Source organism: Notothenia rossii (assembly GCF_949606895.1).
Source record: "Notothenia rossii genome assembly, chromosome: 11".
Taxonomy (NCBI): domain Eukaryota; kingdom Metazoa; phylum Chordata; class Actinopteri; order Perciformes; family Nototheniidae; genus Notothenia; species Notothenia rossii.
Window position 1 is genome coordinate 8562590 of NC_136910.1, and position 23250 is coordinate 8585839.

The 23250-nt window shown below is 41.5% G+C and overlaps 1 protein-coding gene across 2 annotated transcripts in view; it reads left to right on the forward strand.

Moving 5' to 3' along the window:
• Window positions 1–22872, forward strand: part of rab11fip3 (RAB11 family interacting protein 3 (class II)) — a 31977-nt gene extending 9105 nt beyond the window's left edge. Inside the window, exons 2-14 of one of the 2 annotated variants that reach the window (XM_079657902.1) lie at window positions 634–727; window positions 4832–4902; window positions 7577–7749; window positions 11247–11444; window positions 14261–14398; window positions 15299–15334; window positions 15489–15582; window positions 16102–16346; window positions 16945–17026; window positions 17141–17278; window positions 18394–18549; window positions 18690–18830; window positions 19443–22872. In XM_079657902.1, coding sequence (XP_079514028.1) covers window positions 634–727; window positions 4832–4902; window positions 7577–7749; window positions 11247–11444; window positions 14261–14398; window positions 15299–15334; window positions 15489–15582; window positions 16102–16346; window positions 16945–17026; window positions 17141–17278; window positions 18394–18549; window positions 18690–18830; window positions 19443–19556 — 1680 coding nt within the window. In that variant the 3' untranslated portion in view covers window positions 19557–22872. The remainder of the gene's footprint in view (window positions 1–633; window positions 728–4831; window positions 4903–7576; window positions 7750–11246; window positions 11445–14260; window positions 14399–15298; window positions 15335–15488; window positions 15583–16101; window positions 16347–16944; window positions 17027–17140; window positions 17279–18393; window positions 18550–18689; window positions 18831–19442) is intronic. The other variant, XM_079657903.1, reaches the window with a different exon arrangement.
• The last annotated feature ends 378 nt before the right edge of the window (window positions 22873–23250 follow it).

The following is a 23250-nucleotide window of genomic DNA, read 5'->3' on the forward strand; positions in this document are numbered from 1 at the left end:
TTAAACCAGAGTTCAGCTAAGTTTCTGTGCACACAAGGCTTTATTGCTTTACATTATATAATGTTCATGCATGCATTGTAATAGATGTCCTACTTACTTGCTTCCATAAGCGATCTTTAATTGTATTACTTCCGATGGTGGTAAACGGCAAAGCTTTCAGTAACTGTTTGCATGTTCAAAGATAATAAAAGCTGTACCCTTTGCAAACCTGTACCCTGTTAAACTCACTCGACTCGTCTGCTAAACTGGTTTCATTTTAAAGTTCAAAAGTTGTGTTTATTGTTGCCGTTTTGCTTCTGTAATCAATCTTTGCAGCCCACGTGCTGTAACTCTGCAGTAAACCTGTCATGTTACTGAAATGACCTCAAGAAAGAGTTCTTAGTAGATGTATGTAGAACAAATCAGATCCAGTTCTGGCTGTTTCTCCTGCATGTGCTGTTTTATTGAAGTCAATGTGCTAACAGTGCAGTTATATCATTGTATCCCATGGGCTGAAAACTTCCCTTTACATAATCTATGACATAAACTTGAAGTATCCAAGAACATATGATAAAGCTATGGATGAAGGATGTTCTGCAGCTGCTGCCATGATGGAATTGAAGTTTTAAATGTCGTGTTTCTTTACTCTTTCAGGTGAAGGATCTGACCAAGTTTCTGGATCCCAGTGGTCTGGGAGTGATCAGCTTTGAAGACTTCCACCGGGGAATCACTGCAATCAGCAATGGAGGTGAGTTATGAGATTTTATTTTCATGTCATGCAAGTCACGTGTCTCTTAATGGTTTCCCTTCAAACGTATTATCTTGTGTTCTCTCGTTGTGCACCTTTTGGCCTGCTGTGGAAGTCTCTGTGTTCTACATTGAATGATCTGAAAAACCTACCTACTAAAAAAAATATGCTGACATAGAAATGTCACGTGTAACGAATGCTTTTATTGGATATGTTAACACATTCATCACAAATCAAAAAACGTGGAAGGGCAAGGCAATTTTATTTATATTACAGATTAAAAGCGAAAGACATTTAAGAACAAATGCAGCATAAATACGTTATTAAAAAGGAATTTAGTTGCTACATGGTGAACTTCTGCGTCCTGATGCTGGAATTCTATCTGTTTGTAGTACTCGGTGTGTGTTAGAACATTTATTTTCCTCTTTATATTGGCTAACCTGCCGTTAACCCAATTCTGCTGTAAAACGAAAAACCTGCCCAGGCAGCAAATACTTACACCTACATTTAGTCTCCAGCGTCTGGCTCAATCTCTCCGCATTCCCCATGGCGCTCAAATCATGTTGTCAACACAGTATGTTCACATCCATCGCTTAGCGGAGGGATTTCAAAAGGAAAGGCAGAAGACTGACCCAAATTCTGTGGACTCAAACTACTGTTATTCTGTCTTAAATCGCTTTGCTGCACTCCTGTTCCACTTTATACGCTTTAAAACTAATCTTGTAATGATATTGTATTTCCTCCTTAAATGGGAACACTTGATTAGCCTTTCTTCACAGTTATGTTATGGATTTAGAAACCCCAAAGTGACATCACTACCAGCAGTTTACAGTAGGGCTGCTCGATTATGGCAAAAATCATAATCTCGATTTATTTGGGTCAATAATTGTAATTGCGATTATTCATTGACTTTGAAAACATCCATTTATTGGAGAACAAAAATGTGAAAAGTATGTTTTTAACAGTTGATTACCCTGAACTTTAAGTATAATTCAACTGAAAAACCCCCCAAAAAGAAATTATTAAAAAAATTATCGTTTTTTTTCGATTACGTCGTTTCCATAATCGTTGCAAGCCATAATCGTAATCGCGATTTTTAAAATATGATTTAATTGAGCAGCCCTAGTTTACAGCAAACGCCGGTGGTGTTGACACGATGCACAGGTTGTGTTGACGTAACAGCGATAGTGCCCCGTTTACCTGGATCCACCCCCGCATATTGATTGGTGGCCTTCTTACCCAAGGCTTTTCTGGGTTGCACAGCTCCGGTTACTCTTTTCATTAATAAGTCATGCGCTGGAAAGCATGCGATGCACGGACACATGGGCTCGTTGGCGAGGTTTCAGAGCGGGAGTGGCAGAGAGATGGGGTTGGGTAGAGAGTCCTATTCAGCTAAATAATTCACTGTCCTCTCCCTCTGCTCTGGCCTCTCTGTTTCACCCGTGTCACTACTCACAAAGCTTTGTTGTTAAGACAGAGCACTCAGACAGGTGTAAACATCTACAAAAACACATTGTTGCGGAAATAGGAAATAATATGCCTTTTTTAAAAACACATTATATAAACTCCTCTGCCATTTATTCATTGTAGTCGTGTGTCCCTGAATCTGAATCTGTTGTGTTGCCTTGTTTTGCTAACTCGCATATCATGTAACCATGATGTAATGAGTGAGAATACAACAGGGGATCATTGACAATGCTCCCGTTACTCACTGTCCTCCTCTCTTAGCTCCCTCCCTTCAGTATTTCTCTGTGTAATCAGCCATGTGGAGAATGCATCAGTTACTTCCTCACAGTTTCCCATTAGTGTGTGAAGATCAAACCTGAACTGTAACTTCCCAGGTCGTTCACACACTGCTGAAAGAATTCCACTATTCTTGTTAAAGTTTTTTTTATTTTTTTATTTTTTAGACCAATGTTATGTTCCCTACCACAGTTTCTTCCCCATCTCTTCTGTGACCAGTTCCTAACCAGTCGTCTAGTTTTAATATTAGCTTGATTACACTCTGCTAAATCTTCAAAGATGGGTCAATTTATCCCTCAAAGGTAGGGTAGGTAAGATTGGAGAAACCAGCTCGAGTGCGCTAGAATTTGAAAGTATGCAGCCGAAAAAAAATCTGCCCCTTCCTTCAGACTTCCTTACAGAGCCCCTCCTCCAACACACACGAACACGCACATGACCAATGAGGGCACGAGATAAGTTTGTGCACAGATGGAAGGCTGACAGGCAGGTAGGCCATCCAGTTATTTTAGCCAGGCCGGCTCTGATGATTGGTCGTGCTTTTTACAGCGCCACAGTTTCCACAGATGACATTATTTTAATGTATTTATTGTCAAAGCACTTCATGTATTCTTTGCTATCGGGATGTTAAGAGCATTCCATGGAATATAACAAAAAGTGTTTCTGAAGTGAATTACCTACCCCACCTTTAATCGAGAGACAGATAAATAATCCCCAACTGTTTCGATAAATGGTTGATCAAAAATGTCAGAAAATGCTCTTTTCAGCTTCTCAAATATTGAGATTTCCTGCTTTTTCTATGTTTTATATCAAATTAACGTGAATATATTTAGTTTCGGACTGATACAAAAGGACATTTAAAGACTGCCTTGCACTCCGAGAAGCTGCATTAACATCTTTTAATTTTTCTGACATTTTATAGACAAAACTATTTATCTACGGATCTAGAAAAAATATAGTAGATACTCTGGCAAGGCTAGAATAATCAATGAGAATAATCATTGGTTGCAGGCCTTCATTCCACCAATTTCCTTCCTGCACAACTATTTAGTGTTCCTTTTTAACAAAGAGAAGCCTGCAGGCCATGGAAATGCCTTGCTCCCTGTAGTGGCTGTGGCATGTCTGCAATAACAAAAGTTGGTCTTGGAAATATTCCAGATATTTTGACATCGCGCCAAGAAGCTGCTGTTGTGTTGCTAAAACAGAAGCTAGCGTTTTGCAGACTCACTGCACTTAAATGGCCTGCGATGTGTACGAGTCTCAAAGAGCAACGGGTTTATGAGACCAGGGGGGCACAAAACCCTGGGGTCTGCTGGCGGCTACTGAACACAGTTTGTGCTCCTTTCTCTCCGCAGGGTGCTACTCACAGCTCTGTTTACTAGACACAGGAGCCGCAGTGGCTCCATCTTGCCGCTCCGCCTCAGGTTACACTGTTTGTCTGCAGGTGCTCCCAACAGAGGCCTGTATTGACAAACGTGCATTGGATATGGGTTGCCTCTTGTCCTTTGTGTATTGCTTTATTTCCCCACATACACTTATTACATGATATTCCTCGCCTTTTTGAAATGCGAGTTTAAAAGTTACATAATGTTTACTGTCACATTACGCTCAGATTGCTGACTGAACTAGGACATGCACTCTAAAATGTGCTGAGCAAACACATTACAGGCAAGGATATCAGTTTGACAAACAAAGGTTTGACCATTTATTCTGTTAAGAGTTCAGTCAAATGTATTACTACTTACACCAAGAGATGACTTCACCTGAGAGAAAAACAACAGCATGTACTTAATGGCTTTTATAATGCATTCCCACAATACTTTTCTTTCCCTTTTTGTGGGTAAGAACAGTTCATTTTAAATAACTACAAATTAAAGGATACATTATAATGTTAAAATCTTTAATGTGAATTAATATATAAAACATTCAGTGATAATTGCATTATATTTAACAGTATATAAGTACTATACTGTAGCAGATTAGGTTATTTTGATCAGGGTGAAGTCTAATCATAGAACTTCTATATATGATATTAGCAGACTTTTAAATGTACATTAAAATCCAATTAGGCATAGAGTTGGATTGTTATCATTACGTGTCTCTCTGTAAAGATCTTACAGTCTCCTTTGCATGTAATTGCTTATCATGTATTCAATGGTTATTACATTGCAGACTGCATATGAATTGTCTCTCTGTGTATTTTCAGTGTGTTAGCGCTAGCATGAACCTGCTGGGACACCTTCTTTCTTCATGGAGCCTGCTTTGTTTGCACCAGTCCTGTTTAGGTGGAGCCTCCTTTCCTGTTTGACTTAATGTATTTGATCTGCGCACATTAAACCTTCCTTCTTCCTCTCGTATCCACAGGTCCGGAGCCACAGATCTACAACTACAGTCCGGGTGACGGAGCGGTGGGCTGTCAGGAGGAATACGACGAGGTGAGCGCCGCACAGGAAGCCCCCCCCCCTCTGTAGCCACGCATGTGGTCTAGTCTGTGCTCCCAGTTGTTGCACACAGCAGCGCAGTGTGACGCTCACAGGCTGAACTCCCCGTGCACTCTCACTCTTCCCACTGAAATCCACTGGGCTATGATTACCGCTCTGGTTTGGCTGACACTGAATAGCTTCTGGCTGGCTTTTTGAGTATTCCTTGACAAATATTGAATTAGCTGGAATGTGCCAGAGTTTTTTTTGCATGCGTGTATGTAGACTTGGTGTTTTTACAGTGGCGGTTAACATATCTGGAATTCCTCTCTCCCTGGAACTTGTATATTTAACCATCATTGTTGCTGGCCTCTGCAGAATTTAAGTGTTCCTGCTATTGTGTTCATTGAGAGCACTGCTGGACGAGGACTGTTGTTTTCATGGCTGAACACGGCGCCCTATCAGCTCCCTCTCTTGGTAGGGTTTAGAAGTACAGGCCCATGATTCGGAGTGTGAGTGGGTTCCCAGTAGGGCTGCTCCATTATGGCAAAAATCATAATCTCGATTTATTTGGGTCAATAATTGATATCACGATTATTAAAAACGATTATCCGTTTACTTTGAAAACATCAATTTATTGGAGAATTTTTTTTTTAAACAGTATGCTTTTAACAGTTGATTACCCTGAACTATTAAGCTGTTAAGTATAGTTCAACTGAAAAAACAATAAAAAAATAATAATAAGTAATAATAAAAAAATAATCATTTTATTTCGATTACGTTTTCGTAATCGTTGCAAGCCATAATCGTAATTGCGATTAAAATATGATTAATTTAGCAGCCCTAGTTCCCAGCATTTAATCTAGTTTATGAGTTCATAAGATGATCATTCTTTGAAAGAAGCAGGCATTTGTCTGACACTAACACAAAGCCTGATTTGATTAAATGACCGCTCAAGAACACAGTGAAGGTTGTTAAGAACATTTCGATTTGTATCTTGAACTATAAGGGATAGGGTGAAATGAACATGATTTGAATTACTTGAAGTTGTTAAATAATCAGTTAATCGTATTGCTTTATCCATAATCCTTGTAAACAGAAATAGATCTTCCTCTCCTACATTTTCTTGAGAACTGATTTTTGTCCTTATGTTTCATAAAAAAAACAAAAAACAATTGGACCTGAAAATGAACACTAACAATGAGTAGAGCGCAGTGATTTATGAAGCGTCCTTGCTGTTTACTGGAACCTGTGCGCAGAGTTTTTGAGGAAGTTTGTGTTTACGCTTGAAGTAGACGCCACACCTGTGTCCCCGGCCTTGTTTTTTCCCTCCAGTTTCTGGCAGAAAAAGGGTTCCTCTCTCTCAATGGCCGCGCTGTTCTCACCCTGTTTGCTTTCAAAACAGGCAAGGTGAGGCTGTTCCGCCTGAGCCTGGCATCAGAGGAAAGCAACGCCCCGTCCACCACCCCGTTTTTACTGCTACTAAATATGTTCTGCTGCTGCTGCATTTCCCTTTTGGATTCATAAATAGAAACATAAACAGCAGTAATTGTTTACAGGGATCCAGGTTATTAACCTACCTACTGTACTGTATGTTAGTTTTTCAATTGGCACACAGTCCAGAAGTTATGAATGTTGTGATATCTTACACTCTTTAACTGTGCACTCTGCAACATTAAAGAACATGGCTTAATGATTTAATCTGTCACACCGGGCCAGGAAGGGAAGCTCACGGGAGCCAGAAGAGATTATTCAGCTGATCGTGTGTCATTTGAAAGCGTAGAAAGTCGGCTGGTTGAGCATTACAGCTGACTTCTGCCACTCTTTGGACTTTGCCTCTGTCTCCTCCCCTCTGACCACCCAGTGGAGCTCAACGAGGTGTTACAGTATTTTTTCCACTTTTTTCTTCTCTCTCTCTGAGAGTGAAGAAGCATTAGTAGTTATTAGCTCTCATGACAGGCTGGCTTCTCTTCCTTTGAGAGAATGGTTCTGAGCATGGTGGATAGCCCTCTGGGCCCTGCTTCTCCCAACGCTGCATTTATAATGGTACGTTATGTTTTCTAACATGACTCACCTCTCTCGGCTTTATTGCTGCTTCACAGCTCTGATACCTGATAAAGTGTCTCTTGTTGCTAATAGCTTCAGATGTTCTTCTTGGCATGCCGCAGTGTAGCAGTTGGTATTTGTTGCTTACTCATTTAGTTTGAACTTGTTGCTTATAGGTGTTTATGCAGCAGGTTTATTTTGCTTGGAGCAGCCATCTGAATCACAGCAGAGCGTCTCTGAAGTGTGTTCTCGCTCTGTGATTCGTTTGGGCGTAATTGGCATCGTTACCTACTGAGTAGACCTGAACATTAAAAATAGATTTTTTAAACTGTATCAACCCATAGGTGTGCTATCTGCCTTTCGCTTCACAGGGTTGCACATCATCCTGATTGCTGCTGACATTTAAAAGCTAGAACCAGAAGTAATTGCTCGGCTTGTTTATAATTGTAATGATGATTGCGGCACTAATTGTTTATCTGCAATATTGCTGCAGCAAAGCAGGATTGCTGTGTTTTTTAAATTTATTTGTAAAATACTGTCTTTTAATGCCCGCTTGTTGCCATGGTGAAATAGAGATCAGTGTTGTTTTGTCTGTTTACTGCTTAATAGGCATACTGTAATGTGTTTATTCTTTGTTCTTCAGCAAAATGAGGTGACGGACAGTGCGTACCTGGGCTCCGAGAGCACTTACAGCGAGTGTGAGACCTTCACCGATGAGGACACGGGGGCCCTGGTGCCCCCCGAGATGCACGAGGAAGTGGAGACGGACAGCGGCATCGAGGCCACGCTGCACGACCCGGAAGATAGTGGAAATAGGTCTGTAAAATCTTCAGCCATTTACACTACGTATATATGTCAACATCTTTGTGTTAAACGCTAAGAAGGCGAGTTGCTTCCCTGAATGACTTCTGCGATACAATTGTAATCCCCTTGTCTTGAGATCAACGTCATAATGCTGTCACTGCTGGCTGCAGAACTTTATCGTAAATGTGTCAAATCTCCAGCAAGGGGTTGGCTCTGGAGTTGCCCTGCGTTGAACTTTCACACAGATCATATGGTCACTTTGGTCCAACAGACAGACAGACAGATCAAACTTTTGGTAGAAAGTCGAACACAGAGATATTTATCCTACTCTTCTTTTTCTTGGTTTCATCCATTTAAGTGCAGCTCCTCGTGTATTGATACTCAATGTATTGTCAGGGAAAGTCTGAGGCCACACTCACCCAGGCAGCACAATCAGTGGGGACATTGACTGTTGATGTTTTCTGTCGGTCTGAACAGGAACAGCCCATTCAGAGATAACTCTAAATGAGCACAGTGTGAGCGCCAAAGTCCTTGAAAACAGCAAAAGCCTTCCACCATTCAGTGTGTCTGAGAGGATCATCATTTTGTGAAGGCTGAATAGGACTGAGATTCTCTCTCAAATCTAAGCAGACACTTCCACTGACACTGAGGGGAATACAACTAAACCTAAGCATTTTCAAATAGATTTCTTGTCACATTTTGTATGTCGCATTCTTTGGCGTTGGATTTGGATTCTTCTCATATTATTTCCTTATGATGTTAAGTGTTGGCTATTATTATTAGCTATGTGCACCTCACAGCCTGACTTAAAACCACCACTGTCCACTCAAAGCAGTCACAAATAATACACATCTCTTGCTAATGAGCCTGCTGCCTGTGTCATGAGGCTTTTGTCTATTAATAAATAGTCTGAATAATAATGGCTTTTGTTGGAGTCTTTTCCATTTAATTAGACCATATTAAACAGAGTAGCACCACAGAAACAAAATGTGCTTCTGTGATCCATTATTTGCATCAGAAAAGTAGGATGAGCAAGAGCATTGATACATTTTAAGGTGCACATCAAACCCTGATTTCTATCATCTTGATTCCTTCTCTCCTTTTGTCTACGATAGGTAGTTACTGTAGATGATGTCTATACATCTGGAACCCCTTGTTGCTGTAGTGTTAGGTCCAACATGAGTGAGGAAGTGCACAGCGCTGAGGCCGTTATCTGCTGACTCTGTGACCCGCCTGTCCGGCTTGGTGACGGCTCTGAGTGTTCTCCCTGACAGGGATGTGTTTGGACTTCCTATTCCATGATTGAGCCTTGAATTCCAGGAAGTGTTGAGTTGGCTCTTTTTTTTGGTTGTTTTGCCTTTTTCTCTTTGTGTCGCCCTGGATAATCTCAGTCTCTCCATCGCCTCTGCTTACGGGAACATTGTATGACCCTGTGACCTTTTTTCATATTCTCTCATTTAAGGCAGTCTGTTTGTGTACATCAAATTGTGATGACTCATTGCTGACTCACATCCTTGGTATTTTTTCATGTATAAACCTTTTTTACAGGGTTTTGCAAGTCACAAACAATTAGCTACTGTGAGTGGTTTTAATAGCTAGTAAATGCAACAAAAGGATCAATACCTAAACTTGATTTGTTGCCATGCTAGCTCTCGCCATATTCAGAGTTGGATTATACTGTATGCACTGGACGGGGGATTAAGACTGTAACAGGATTAACCTCCCCCACACACATTTGGCCCTTAGAAGGTCAGCGGACTGTCTGTTGGCCGTTGCTTAGCCTAAAGTCTGATTAGCCCACTCGCGGTCAACCCTCCCTGGTACCCGCCCCCTTCGGGTGGCACAGACGATGAAGTCATGTGGCACTGATTGGCAGCTCATTAGGAACACAGACTAAGCCGTTTTACAAAAGCAGACCCTTTTTTTTTTTTTTTTGTTCCCTCCCAGCTGGAGAGTCGTGGTTTTGTTTTAAATCAGTGTAGCCTGTGAAACTTCAGAATTCCACTTTGGTTGTCGGGGGTGTTGACTCCAGTTGCTCCACGGCTTTCACGCCAGAGCAGCGGAGGGCCTTTAAAGATGCCTTCTCTCTCCTCGCCGTCCCCCTTTGCAAGGGACCTCAATATGGGGCCATGTTGTAAGAGCCCGGAAGAAGGGTAAGTCTCCAAAGTTGGTTCTGTTTTTCCTAGTGGAGCATAGTGTTTGCAGAAGAAATTGCTGCAGGTTAAACTTCATGGATGTCTGGTGAAAGCAAATTAGAAGGGACATTTGTCTTTATAAGAGACTACAGTTTTAGGTTTTGGTGGTTGTGTTTTAGCTTTGAAGTGAGCACTTTGTCTTGTAAACAATGAAAAGGATCTTTGTCGCTGTGTCATGAAAGGGCAAGCTTTTCTGCTGATTTAGACTTCCTCGTCCTGTGTTTGCTTAAGACATCCAACGTATCCTGTTAGACAACAGGAAAGGCCATCTTTCCAGCTTTCCTGTTAAACAAATACAAAGGACTTTATTAACTTAAACCTCACCATAACAGGCAAAGACTTCCAGAAGAGTTTTCCTCAGTTGTGTTAGATACCCGGCCAAAGCCAAAGTCAAAACCTGTTTTTTATCAGCGATGTTAATAAAATGTCTTAAAGGTGGGGTATGTAATTCACTTCAGAAACACTTTTTGTTATATTCCATGGAATGCTCTCAACATCCCGATAGCAATGAATATAAAAATGCTTTGACAATAGATATATACAAAATGTATTTCATCTGTGGAAGCCGTGGCGCTGTAAAAAGCAAGTCCAATCAGCTGAGCCGGCCCGGCTAAAGTAACTGGATGGCCTACCTGCCTGTCAGCCTTCCATCTATGCACAAACTTATCGTGTGCCCTCATTGGTCATGTGCGCGTTCGTGTGTGTTGGAGAAGGGGCTCTGTAAGGAAGTCTGAAGGAAGGGGCAGATTTTTTTTCGGTTCTCTACTTTCAAATTCTAGCGCACTCGAGCTGGTTTCTCCATTCTTACCTACCCTACCTTTAAGGCAGACTCACATGTAATGTTCGTCTCACGTCTCAAGTTCTTCCCTCGTGGTTTTGCATTACCAGCCAGGAGATCTTTAGTTTCAACCGAAGCAGACTTTGGGATTAATGTGAATTAACAGATTACCTTTGAAGTGATCGTTGAACTTCAGACTGCCGCTCTTTCTGGGTGGAGCAATTGTACTTGTTTGAGATTTACTAAAGGCTCTAGTTATTTCCCAACTATTGGGTCCAGCACACACACACAACTTGTACTATTGCTCAAATATTATGGCATCATGTCGTTTTTCTCAACTCAAACGACGGGGCTTGTTTGTTTTGGCTAATGGCTAATGTGTCTATATCCAGTCAGACGTCCATTTTTATCCCGTCTAAGCTTGACACACTTCCCTTTATTTTTGGCCGCGGCCTAAACTTAACCGTTCCGTTGTTGTGTACACATCGGATCACACACACGCTAACACGGTAATCCTTTCCTCTGTGGCCCCTCAGGTTCTCCCTGAACTCGGAGCTGCACAACCACTCGCTGGTGTCGGTCATCGGGGGAGAGGAGGAGCACTTCGAGGACTTTGGGGAAAGTAACACCTCGGAGTTACTGGAGAGCAGCGTGGAGGGGAGGGAGGGTGAGGGAGTCTCCCCTCTCGAGAAGACACCCGCACAGAACAATGGCTCCTCACTGCTCTCTCCCAGGTATGACCTACACGACTAAACCAGAGTACCTCTTTACGGACATGTTTTAAACGTTCTGATATGAGGTATTAGACTAAGCACAGGTAGCACAGGTGACTATGTCAGTTGGCTGCACAAGTAAATATTTGGTCTTTTTGGGGGGGGAAGTTTGGTATAGATCAATGAGTCGGTCTATCGCTGCCTGAACTCTTTATCAGTGGAGTCAGTACGTCTGGTTGTCCTTTACTCTCTCTTCTCATTTTTAAAAATAATTAGCCATAGGCTGCTATGTTTTTAAAAACATTGACAGCAAATGGATTGTTTCTTAAACCTTTACGCCGATGCTTAAACTGTCCAGCTGTTTAAAATGAGTTTAGGTTGTACTTTTTCAAAATGTGAAGGTTGGTTTATTCAGTTCACTTTATCTACAGTATGTTATTGAGGTCTTTTCACTGCTCCCACAACTGCTGTATGGAAAAAAAAAACTCTACATTATATTTGTTGATCAGCCATAGACCGCTTTACTTTTGAAACACGTTAACAGCTAAATGTATTGTTCGGTAGAGCTCTACGTTCACCGTATGTTTTTAACTGGTCTCAAAACCCACACAAAAGAAAAAACATGCTCGTGTGGACAAGTGATCCATTTACACTGTGAACGGAAAAGCAAGCAAGGTTTTCTTCTCGGAGGCCCTCATTGGGTCTTGCGAGCTAGTGGCTACGAAGTGAGCACGGCCCTCCCATGTTCACTCATTAAGTTGAATGTTGAGATTTTGGAGGCGGTGTTGGAATCGAGTGTGTCTGAGTTGGACCGGGTCCCCAATGATAATTACGAGACATTTTTAACTCACCAAAAATGGATCGGGTATGCAACGATTTTGGTCGCAGTCTGGAGCTCTGCATTTTAAAGTGTTGGCAGCCTGAAAATTATTAAACTAAGACTTTCTTTGACTCATCCCTGCTGCCTGATACGAGGTGTGACGCTGTTACATTCTCAGCTCCGGTTTAAATGTCCTTATTTATGTTCTTTGGAGGAAATGTTTCTCTTTTAACAAAGACACAGAGGACAAATGTTGATAAGAGCTTTCTGGAGACTTGCTTATCAGGCTCCTTTTCTCGTGAAGGGCGAAGATAAATCAAGTGTATACAAAGTTCATTCCATCAGTGTTGCTCTCACTGTTGAAAATGTGGGGCCAAATCCTAAAACTGTGCCTCCTTTGGCCCTTGTTGTGTGATCCTGAGAGTAAATGTTTTACACGGTTTAATTCAGGGTGAACAAGACATGTAGGACGGACAGGAGGTGGCTGTTTTGTTGGGCTGGGTTCAGACACCAAGAGGAATATCTAACAAACTGGGCTGGTGGACAGTGTCTGGGAAACACCAACATACAGCCACATTTCTACACACACATACACACACTCCTCTCTATGGCACCTGTCCTTTTTGTTGAAGCCCCTGTTGTAGACTTTCCCCTGGTCATCTTTTTCCAATCCTCCGCCTCAGTTTTCACCAGAGACTAAAGCAAGATAATGAGTAATTCCCTCTTGGGTGATATTTCCGTGATCTGCCTCACCGGGATGCTCTTAATGTTCTGAGCCTAGTTTTTGTGGCTCTTTGACAAAATGGTAATACGCGTTTTAAAAAAAAACTTTACTTGCTTATAAGTAGTAATCTGGTATATTGCCAAATAGGTTGCTGTGTAATGGTTCAAACATAAACACAGTTATACAAAACTATGTTTAGAAGGTGTATAACATTTAAAAAATATAAATAAATATACACAACATTTTCTAATATGTTATAGTAATTATTAAATATAACTATTAAGTATTATAACAATTATTAAATAATGTACTATTTATTTGAATATACAGAAAAGTAAGTATAGCAAGATGATGACAAGGACAATATATTAGAAGGTTAATTATCAGAGTTAATTAATATTACAGGTACAACATAGTCTTAATGGATATTTGAACTTGCTTGTTATGTTTTTGCATATTTTTTACCTTAAATTATGGTTAAAATTGAAATGAAAGTCATAATTGAATCACATACTGCCTGTGAAAGATCACATGGCGTACACGTTGTTGGTGGTTAGGCTAAAAAAGAATATCATGCTTCCCACAAACTTCACCCACTCACTGTGAATGCGTCACTGTGTTTTGGGCCAATCGTGCTCACTGATGGCGCATGTACCGACGCTGCCTACACACACACACACACACACCCCCCCCACACCCCCACATGTATCTACATATCACAGCGCTTTTACTTCTGCTCAACAGAAATGGCTGTAAGCAACAAAGTCATCCTTCACACTGTCAGGGAACAACAGCGCGTACGACCATCAAGTGGCAAACACTTGAGAAGTCTGCCCCGCCACGTTTTTCTGCCTACATAAACAGGAAGCTGTGTCAGCGTGTTGCATAATGAATGCCTGACTCTCTGCCTGAATGGACAATCAGCCGGCGGAGGTGATGTGAGGAGAGGCCGCAGAATCCGGAGCAATGAAATGATAGGCTGCGTGTTGCCTTGGTTTGCTCGAGAGCTGAAGTTGTTAGCTTAATTGTAACCAGTCTGTTGGCTGTCTGCAAACAGGCCAAGGTCACAATGAGGGAAATGAACAAAACAGCAAACTGAAGAAAAGCAACCCAATCTTCCTCTGATAACGTTTTGTCTCCTCTCACAAAGAAACACAGCCCCTCCCACTTTACTCCTTTAAATTCTCCTGTGGGTTTCACAATCTCCTCCTGCACCCCCCTCAAAGGTGTTCCTGTCCCACCTCACTCACCACTTCCTCCCCCCCCTTCCTCCCCCTTGTTTCCTCTTTCCAGTGCCACCGCTGCCTTACCTGACTGCTTTCAGAGCTTCCTCAGGGAGGAGGCGCTGGACTTTTTCTGTAGCCAGTGTCACAAACAAATAAGTCGCCTGGAGGACCTCTCCACTCGCCTCAATTTCCTAGAGATGACTAGGTAACCCGTCATTCACGCCCCACGCAGGCTCTGTGAATGTGTTTGCGGTGATGATTTAAACGCAGTGTCATGCATGTTCTCATCGTGTGTGCATGCTGGCAACAACATGGTGTGTGTTATGTTACAGATTGCACTTTCCAGTGTTTTTTCATCTGCGCCCTCTTGTTGTGTGATTTGCAGTGTGTGTGAACATTCAACCTTTAGTGTTTTAATGATGGAAAATCGATTTTTCAGTCGCTCCGATTATTATTTTTTGGATCATGGTAGTCCATTGTTACTATTTTGGTTTGTCACTCATGCATAAAATACATATTGCTCATCTCAAAACAAGCTTGTAAATGTATTGCGTGATTACAAAATAATGACCCCAGGTATTACAGGTGAGTGGCATCTGTTTCAGTTCTTCTCTCCACATCGTGTCATCATGCTTCGTTTGAGTTGTTGCAGAATGACTGCTGGAAGTGGAGCAAAGCTTTTCAAATAACTTGTTTTTATCGGAACAGCTGATCCAGGATTACTGACCAGTAGTTGTGTTACAGAAACGTACTAATACTGAAATCCTATTTGTTGGTTCAGCTACTTAATGGCATGATTCAGAAGTTTGGCATTTCCTTTTAAAAAAAATCTATTAAACCCGGTTTAAGTTTCTGTACTGCCGTGACCGGTCAGAACTGATCCTTAATCAGCACTTGATAGACATTGTTAATCCATGTGTTTGTGTGGGATTGCTGTGAAACAAGTGATTTTTAAGTAAAAATCCACATCATCGTGCCTTTTTGTTTTCTGTGGGGTTAGCAAATGGAGGGTCGGGGGGTTAGATACCAGGAGATGGCGTCTCTTTCCTTTTTATCCTTTTTCTCTTCCTGACCTTTTTTCCTGTTGTTCTGTTTCCCCGTCCAGCGCTGGCAAGAGGCTGTCCAGCAAGAAAGTAGCAAGGTAAGCCAACTGGTGGCTCTAATTCCAGTGGGCAGGGTGTTCATATTTCTACAATCATTGTAATTGATAGTTATGTTTGGCCCACAGAAACAAAGCAGTGTATGAAATGTGAACTGGCTCTATGGATTTACGTTTTTCTCCGTTCCTCGTGCAGACATCTCCTCCAAAACAGCTCGATGACTCTGGACACTGTGAGCGACCTGACGCGGGACATCCTGGAGCTCGCAGATAACGACATCACAGACAAGGTGAGCTGTGGAGGAAGTTAACGGATCATATTTTTCTGCAACGTTTGCTTTTTCACAATCCTCCTGTTACTTATTTTGATCTGTGAGCAGCCACAGCTTTCACCTGTTACAGTCGCTGTTCCAGATACAAGGAGCATTTCCTACTGTCAGTTAAAGGGGCCTTATTATTATATATATTTTTCGTATCTTTCCTCTCCTGTAGTTTGTTATTTAGGTTTTTTTATTCATGTAAATGGTCTGTAAAGTCTAAAATCTCAAAGTTCACTTTCTCCCCCCCCCCCCCCGGACTCCTTTTTTTACATCCAGAACACAGTGACAACACTATGTAACACTTGCACTTCTATTGGCTAGCGCTCCAACACATTGTACGTGATAGGCTAAAGGGTGGGACATCTCTTAGCGGTTGACCAATCACAACAGAGCCTGAAAATGATCAGAATAAGGCACCCTTTAAACACATGCTTTTACAATACATTTCAATGTTAGTCACTAACCTTTTTAAAAATGTGCCTATTCCAGGTGTTGCTCCTGGAGCGTCGAGTGGCGGAGCTGGAGAAGGAGTCGGAGGCTTCGGGGGAGCAGCACACTCGGCTGCGGCAGGAGAACCTCCACCTCGTGCACCGGGCCAACGCTTTGGAGGAGCAGCTGAAGGAGCAGGAAGTCTACGCAGACGAGCAGGTTCAGCAGGAGACCCGGCGCCACAAGGAGGCGCTGATCAAGCTGGAGAGGGAGAGAGGAGTGGAGCTGGAGAACCTGCAGGCCAGGTGAGCGGGGGAGGAAAGACGGGTTAACGCGTATAGCATTTAACATCAAGAGTCATTATATCTTTTTTTGAAAAGGACATTTAAGGTTTGGTGCCAGCATAAAAAAAATCTACAGATTGATTGTTATTCTGTTTTGAGGTCTGCACAGACTACCTGGGATATGAAACGCAATTTTATAATAATCATGAAGATAATTATATTTTATGTAATTCATATAATGCTGTTCGAAGTAAACTATAAAACAGAAAGCTGTTAATATCTGTGATATTTTGTAAAAAAAAACGTTATATGTTTTTGATACTTAGTGATCATTTCAACACTCACTAGTACCCTCACTAGTTTTAATGTTGTGCCTTTGTTGCGTTTGCTGTATGAGGTTTAATGGCGTACTAAACACATATTTGATGATTTAACACCAAACGTTTTCTGGTTGTTTCTTGGAGGAACCGAGGCTCTACACTGCCACCCTCTGGCACTAATCTGCTATAGGAAATGTCCCTGTGGTGTAGTGTTGTTTACAATAATCAAACAGGATGTGTTGTTGTTTCATGGCTGTGCTGTTGGTCTCTAATGAGGATTGTGTGTGTGTGTGTCTCAGGCTGCAGCAGCTGGACGAGGAGAACAGCGAGCTGAGGTCGTGCGTTCCCTGTCTCAGAGCGAACATCGAGAGACTAGAGGAGGTGAGAGAAAACACATCTCATCTCCTGGGTGTTTTGCTTTTTCTGATTTCATTAACCATGTGTCTGAACGCTGCTCGTCCTCCTCACATTTATTTCTGTGTTTGCGGTTGCCAGGAGAAGAGGAAGCTGCAGGATGAGTCAGAGGCGCTGTGCGACCGGCTGCAGGAGGAGACGGAGTCCCGGAGGAAGATGGCCGACAAGCTGAGCCACGAGCGCCACCAGAGCCAGAAAGAGAAGGAGAACACGCAGGAGGTGGGGGCACTTTCTCTGTGTGCAAAACAAACGGTCAACAGAGCTCTGCAGCATTTCAAGTAGTTGTATTCTCCTAGTCTTGTCAAGTTGAGACAATGTGTAATACTTTGAAGCATGTGTATTTTTACATAAATCATTGCAGTGCAGTAAAACGTACAACATTTCCCTCTGAAGTGTCCTTAAACCTTGATATGAGTTCATAGCTCCCCTGTCTCCAAGAATAGGTTTTGGTTAGATGCCTGAAAAAAGGTCTTGAGTTAACGCCTTCCTAAAATATTTAGCTGTTCTACGGCAACACAAAATATGTGAGTCGGTCACACTTGTTTTATTTTTAAGCTTTTATTTTTCTCAGAGAAGTCAGTTGTTAACAATGTGACTGAATGACTGAACAGGTTGTCAGAGACATTAAACAAATTATGAAAATCTAATTACAAGTCGATCTATACAATGTTGTTGTGCTCATCCTGGCAACTCAAACTTGCCAACTTGTAAATGAATCAATGCATAGTACTTCAATATCTTTTTTGAATATAACTTAATGTTAACGTTATACTTCTGGCAGTAGCATTTACGCTTCAAAAAGCCTTTATGGTGTTCATACAGTATGTGTAGATTGTCTTGTTTATCGGAATGTTTTAGTATCATAAACGTTTGTTTGCCAGCTAAAGTGTGCGGTGGTGGCGAAGTCCATAGGGACTTGGCTTGGCAACTGGAAGGTCACCAGTTCAAGTCCCGGCAAGACTAAGTGCTACCGAGGTGTCCCTGAGCAAGGCACCGTTCCCTACACTGCTCCCCGGGCGCCGTTCATAATGGTAGCCCACTGCTCCTAACACTAGGATGGGTCAAATGCAGAGAAGCCATTTTGTTACAAAGTGTGTAATGACAATAAACGTTCAAAAAAGTATACATGCTAATAAAGAATCACGGAAACGAGGGCGATGCTAACTTCCGTGGTAGACATCAATGTCTTGTCTGCAGCCAGTCTAGACTGTTTAAAGCTTTACTCTCATGTGTCAAATGTTCCTGTCTAAATTATAAAGTGTGTTTTTTGCCTCATTCTGTTATATTTCTATCAACTTTAATAACTGATGTGTTTTGATTTGTTCGTACCTCAGCTGATTGAGGACTTACGTAAGCAGCTGGAGCATCTACAGCTCTACAAGCTGGAGGCCGAAGCAAAGAGAGGACGCACACCCGGGGCCGGGCTGCAGGAGTACCAGACCCGCACCCGAGAGGCCGAGCTGGAGCAGGAGATCAAACGACTCAAACAGGTAGCACGCCCATTCTGAGAAACCCGGAGTATCCATGTTGTTCTCCTTCTATCACTTTGACCAGACTGTTTGTTTGGAAATGGAAGAATGATTTAGGATGCTGGTTTTACGATGTGTTACGTTTGTGTCATCGTCTCCAGGACAACCGCAGCCTGAAGGAGCAGAACGACGAGCTGAACGGACAGATCATCAACCTCAGCATCCAGGGAGCCAAGAACTTGATGTCGGCGTCTTTCTCCGACTCGCTGGCAGCTGAGATCAACAACGTGTCCCGTGTAGAGGTGGGTTTCAGAGCACAGGAAGACGCAAAACATATTCCTTGTTGGTTCCCCTTTTTATTCATAGGCAGTTGGAGAATAAGTACCGATACATTACTGAGGTAAAATAGGGTTTGAAAAAACTCCATTAACAAGAAAAGCCCAGATTTTTAAATATTGAACTACAAGTTACAATAATACAAGTATTGTCATCAAAAAAGTGCTTCAAGTATCAAAAGTTGAAATATTCATGGTCCTAAAAGTCGCCTTTCAAAGTATTATAGAGCAGTAATATTCAGTTTTTACCACCAAATATTGCATTTTAGAGAGTTGCATTCTTCTAGTCTGGTGAAGTTGAGACCATTTTAAATACTTTGAAGCATAGCATGTTTAGTTTTACATGTAAAAGTGGGTAAATCATTGCCGTGCAGTAAATATTACAATATTTACCTCTGAAGTGTAGTGAAGTAAGTCCATAGAGTATCACTAAATGGATCAAATATATCGGGCTATGTCAAAATAGTAATTTATTACTTTTGAGTAAATATCCTTCGTGCAATCCACCACTGGATATGGGCAAGTTTTATTCCGTGTTTTCACTTTTTTCTCCTCTGACTTCTGCCTCTCTGCCTGCAGTTGATGGAGGCGGTCCACAAACAGGAAGAGATCAACTTCAGACTCCAGGACTACATCGACAAAATCATCGTGGCCATCATGGAGTGCAACCCCTCCATCCTCGAGGTCAAATAGACTCCAAGCAGCCAGACGGCCGCAGCACAGTGACTCCTCGGGCTGTCAAAAACAACCGGAGACTTAAAGAAAGCTACCAAGGGAGGATGTAAAAATACTCAGACACCATTTTGATAGGAAAGCAAGGACGCACTCGACTCATCCCCCCCCCCCCCCCCCCCTTAAAGAGAAGAATCTAAGAAGTCTGACGGTGAAAATCAAGCAGTTTTCAGTTCCATATCCCTTAAGTCTGTGCTTATTTGTGAGTGTGTGTGTGTGTGTGAGAGTGTGTGTGTTAGCCCTCCTGAATGCACTTGGGTTCTGGTGACCTCCATGTATTTGGCTAGAGGGACCCGAGTCTTACTGTTAAAAAGTAGAGAATCTTCAAAGTGTCAATGTCTGATTGAGCTGAAACTCAATCAGACAGGTACATAAAGGCCTTAAATGAAAGGTGATCCAAGTATCCATTATCACATGCCTCAGTTCAGTCAGTGAAGTGTTACTGAGATGGTGGTAAGTAAGAGGCTTCGATCCCCTGAACCAGGCTGAATTGTGTTTTTATTCACAAGAGAGAAAGCCGTATGAAGCTGGGCGGGAGATCGGAGCGGCGGTTCCTCTTTTGATTTGTGTTTAAAGCTTGCGGTGCTTCCTTAATTCTGTCCTCTAACGGTCCTTTCCATCGGACCCAAGTGAGGGACGTTTCTAGGCGTCGAGGATCAGAAAGGCCCTGAGGGATCTTTGTGTGTGTGTGTGTGAGGTGTTTGACATTTATTTTGCGCAGTGTTGCTTAAAGGTTTTGAAAAAAGCTTGGTGACACTAGCGAGTAGTAATATAAGCTTCGATGTCCCAAATGAAGAAACTGGGTTGTTTATGATTTGCTTCAATTTGTTGTTTTACGATGAAACAGGGTCCCGGAGCTCAGGTGGGCTGGAAACCTCAAGTGTTGAAAAAAAAACTACATTTCCCATCACTCCCTCTGGCACAAATATTCAATAAGTCACTAAGTGAATGGTTACTGTAACTGACAAATATACCCTGCTAATACTGACACGTAAACACTTGAACTACGCATGAAGGGAAACTGACGAGTGATTCTGGGATTTGTAGTTTTTTGTTTGTTTTTTTTAGTTCAGCCCACCTGACCCCAGTGTTCTCTTGCTGAGTGAAAGTAATGGGGAGCAAGTTAATCCAGGTAACCAACCTTAATTTTTTGCTGCACAAGTGATTTAATGTCAGTCAGAAAAAGTTATTGATGACTGAAAAATGCTGACATTCGACAAGTTGTATGTGAATAATCAAATGGTTGTACTTTGCACTAAGTTTTGTTTTGATTTCATTATTGTTTTGTTGATATATATATAAAAAGAAATGTCTATTGTGAAGGGATCGAATCATAAATGAAGATAGTTTTGAAGACTGTATGATAGTGAAACCCATTTCATTTCAAAGTCATCAAATCGATTCAAGAATACTACATTTCTCAGCCATGTCTTAAAAGGTTTCATTTCAGTTACATATTGTATTTTTTCAGCCGTCAGGAGTTCAGATGAGCTTTTCTCTGCTGGTTTTTGGTCAGTTATATCGTTATTCAGACCTGGAGAGACACGGCAGACTTTGGTAGCAATAACGCTTGGCAAGAAGTGGACATTGGTGGAGGGCAGATGGAACAAACATGCTCTTTATTTCCTCTGCCGGAGCATCATCTGCCTTTTCCAATCCGTACGGACTGATTGTGGACTGAGGCCGTGCTTAACGGTACTACGCAGCCATTGGTTTTGGACAGACATCTTGAAGGATTTCTGGTTTAAAGGAAGCCGGTTGATGTGTTTTGTTCAAACGGCATGGCATTCTTCACCAATATGCTAAGAAGAAGTCCTATTTTCTCACCTCTCACCGCTCTACTTCACCTGCCACTCCATGGAAAAATGGCCTTGGATGTAAATGACTTGTACATGTAAAGTTTTTCTACACTCATTCTAGATTCTAGGTATTTTTATAGTGGGAAGAACATTTCTTCTTGTCTTATGCTGAGAGACAGCTGCCTGTATTCTTCTCTAGCATGTAGCGTGTACAGTATCTCTTTATTTTTTTTCCTTCTCGTTTTGAAATCACATGCAGATATTTATTCATCAATTGACACAAACTCGCACTCTGTGATCTGTTCTGCTGAATATATATCTTTGTACATTTTTTTTTTTTTTTTTTGAATTCACAAAGGGAGAGATTAAATGAATCTTTGGGAGAATTTGACTGGATTTAGAGGAAGCGTTTGCCGTCGTGTGCAAAACGCAGAGTGGTCGTTGGTCGAGGTCGCGGCGCTCTTCCGTTCACGGCCTCCTCAGGGTTGTGATTTCAGACGTTCTGCAGTTTCTACTGTTGTCTTCCCAGATGGAGTCAGGTCCTGCATGGAAACACAGATTTGTATTGTATATCTCTGATTCAGACCCTTTTTGTTTTGACTGAAAAATCTAATTAAGAGACCTCCTAATAGCCCCAACTGATTTAATTCTTCATTATTTATGCTAATTCCTCCTTCTTTGGGAAGACACTTGAACGCAGCAGGTGATGCTTCACTTAGTTCTCTCCCTGCTTCTTATTTTAGTGTCTGACAGATAGTTTGAGGCAACAGAATAAGTAAACACAGAGCTGTCAAAACATTCCCTTTTGAGCAGAGCTGAAGGTGACTGCACTTTAACCACCAAATTTACTCCGAATGACCAAAGACAGATTCAACGTTAACTGATTATTTTATCCATCAGAGTCCGTAATCTTTCGGTAACTGTTCTAATAAATCAACACACTCTGAAAGGAAAGGAAAGGAAAACTGGCCTGCTAGTCTAAACACTGTGCCTCTGTGTCTCAAACTCTGCCTCTAAACTAACCTGACGATGAGCCCTGGGGAAAGCACTGACCATGTGACTCTCAGTCTGTTAAATTATAATGATGAAAGCCTAAACTGTAAATATGAATTGTCATTTTTTGTGAACTTTTTCTCTCTCTCTCACGCTCACTTCCAGTGTCCAAAGAAAGTCTGCTCAAGGCACAAACATCACTACTGGAGTAGTGCATGGCTTGCCATTATGCGACATGGGAAGATTAAAAGAGAATATTGTTGAAAAGAGAAATTGTAAAAGTTAAATTTATTCCTATTTTCAAAGATAAATGTATAAATTATAACAGTATTGGTTACAGCTGTATATTATTTTTCAATATCCCCAAATGATCTAATCCTAATTGTTACTGGGGGAATATCATTTCAGTCATTGTAAAAAAAAGAGAACAATTTAAAGGTAAGCAGTGAAAGTAAGATTAGAAAAATAAATGGAATAAAATTAAACTGTGTTGTCTCGTTTCTTGCATGTGTTTAAATTAGACTGTGTTTGCATGTACTGTACCGATGCTGGCAGCACAATATGGGTTTGATTTTAAAAAACATACTATTAACACTTCAACAATACACGTTTATTTGTGCAATAATTCCACTGTGCAACTCTAGCATAAATACTGTATTTATTTAAGTATATTGTAGCTCTAAACTAATATTCTTATTTATACATTTCTAGCATGTCAACACTTAATCATCTCACTTCAGCATTAATGTGTTTTACATCGGAGTTATGTAAGTTGCTCACAATTAATCAAAAGTAATTTTCCTTTTTTAGGATTAGTATGTAATCAATCTTATCAGGTTGGCACATTCACTTCCACATAAACC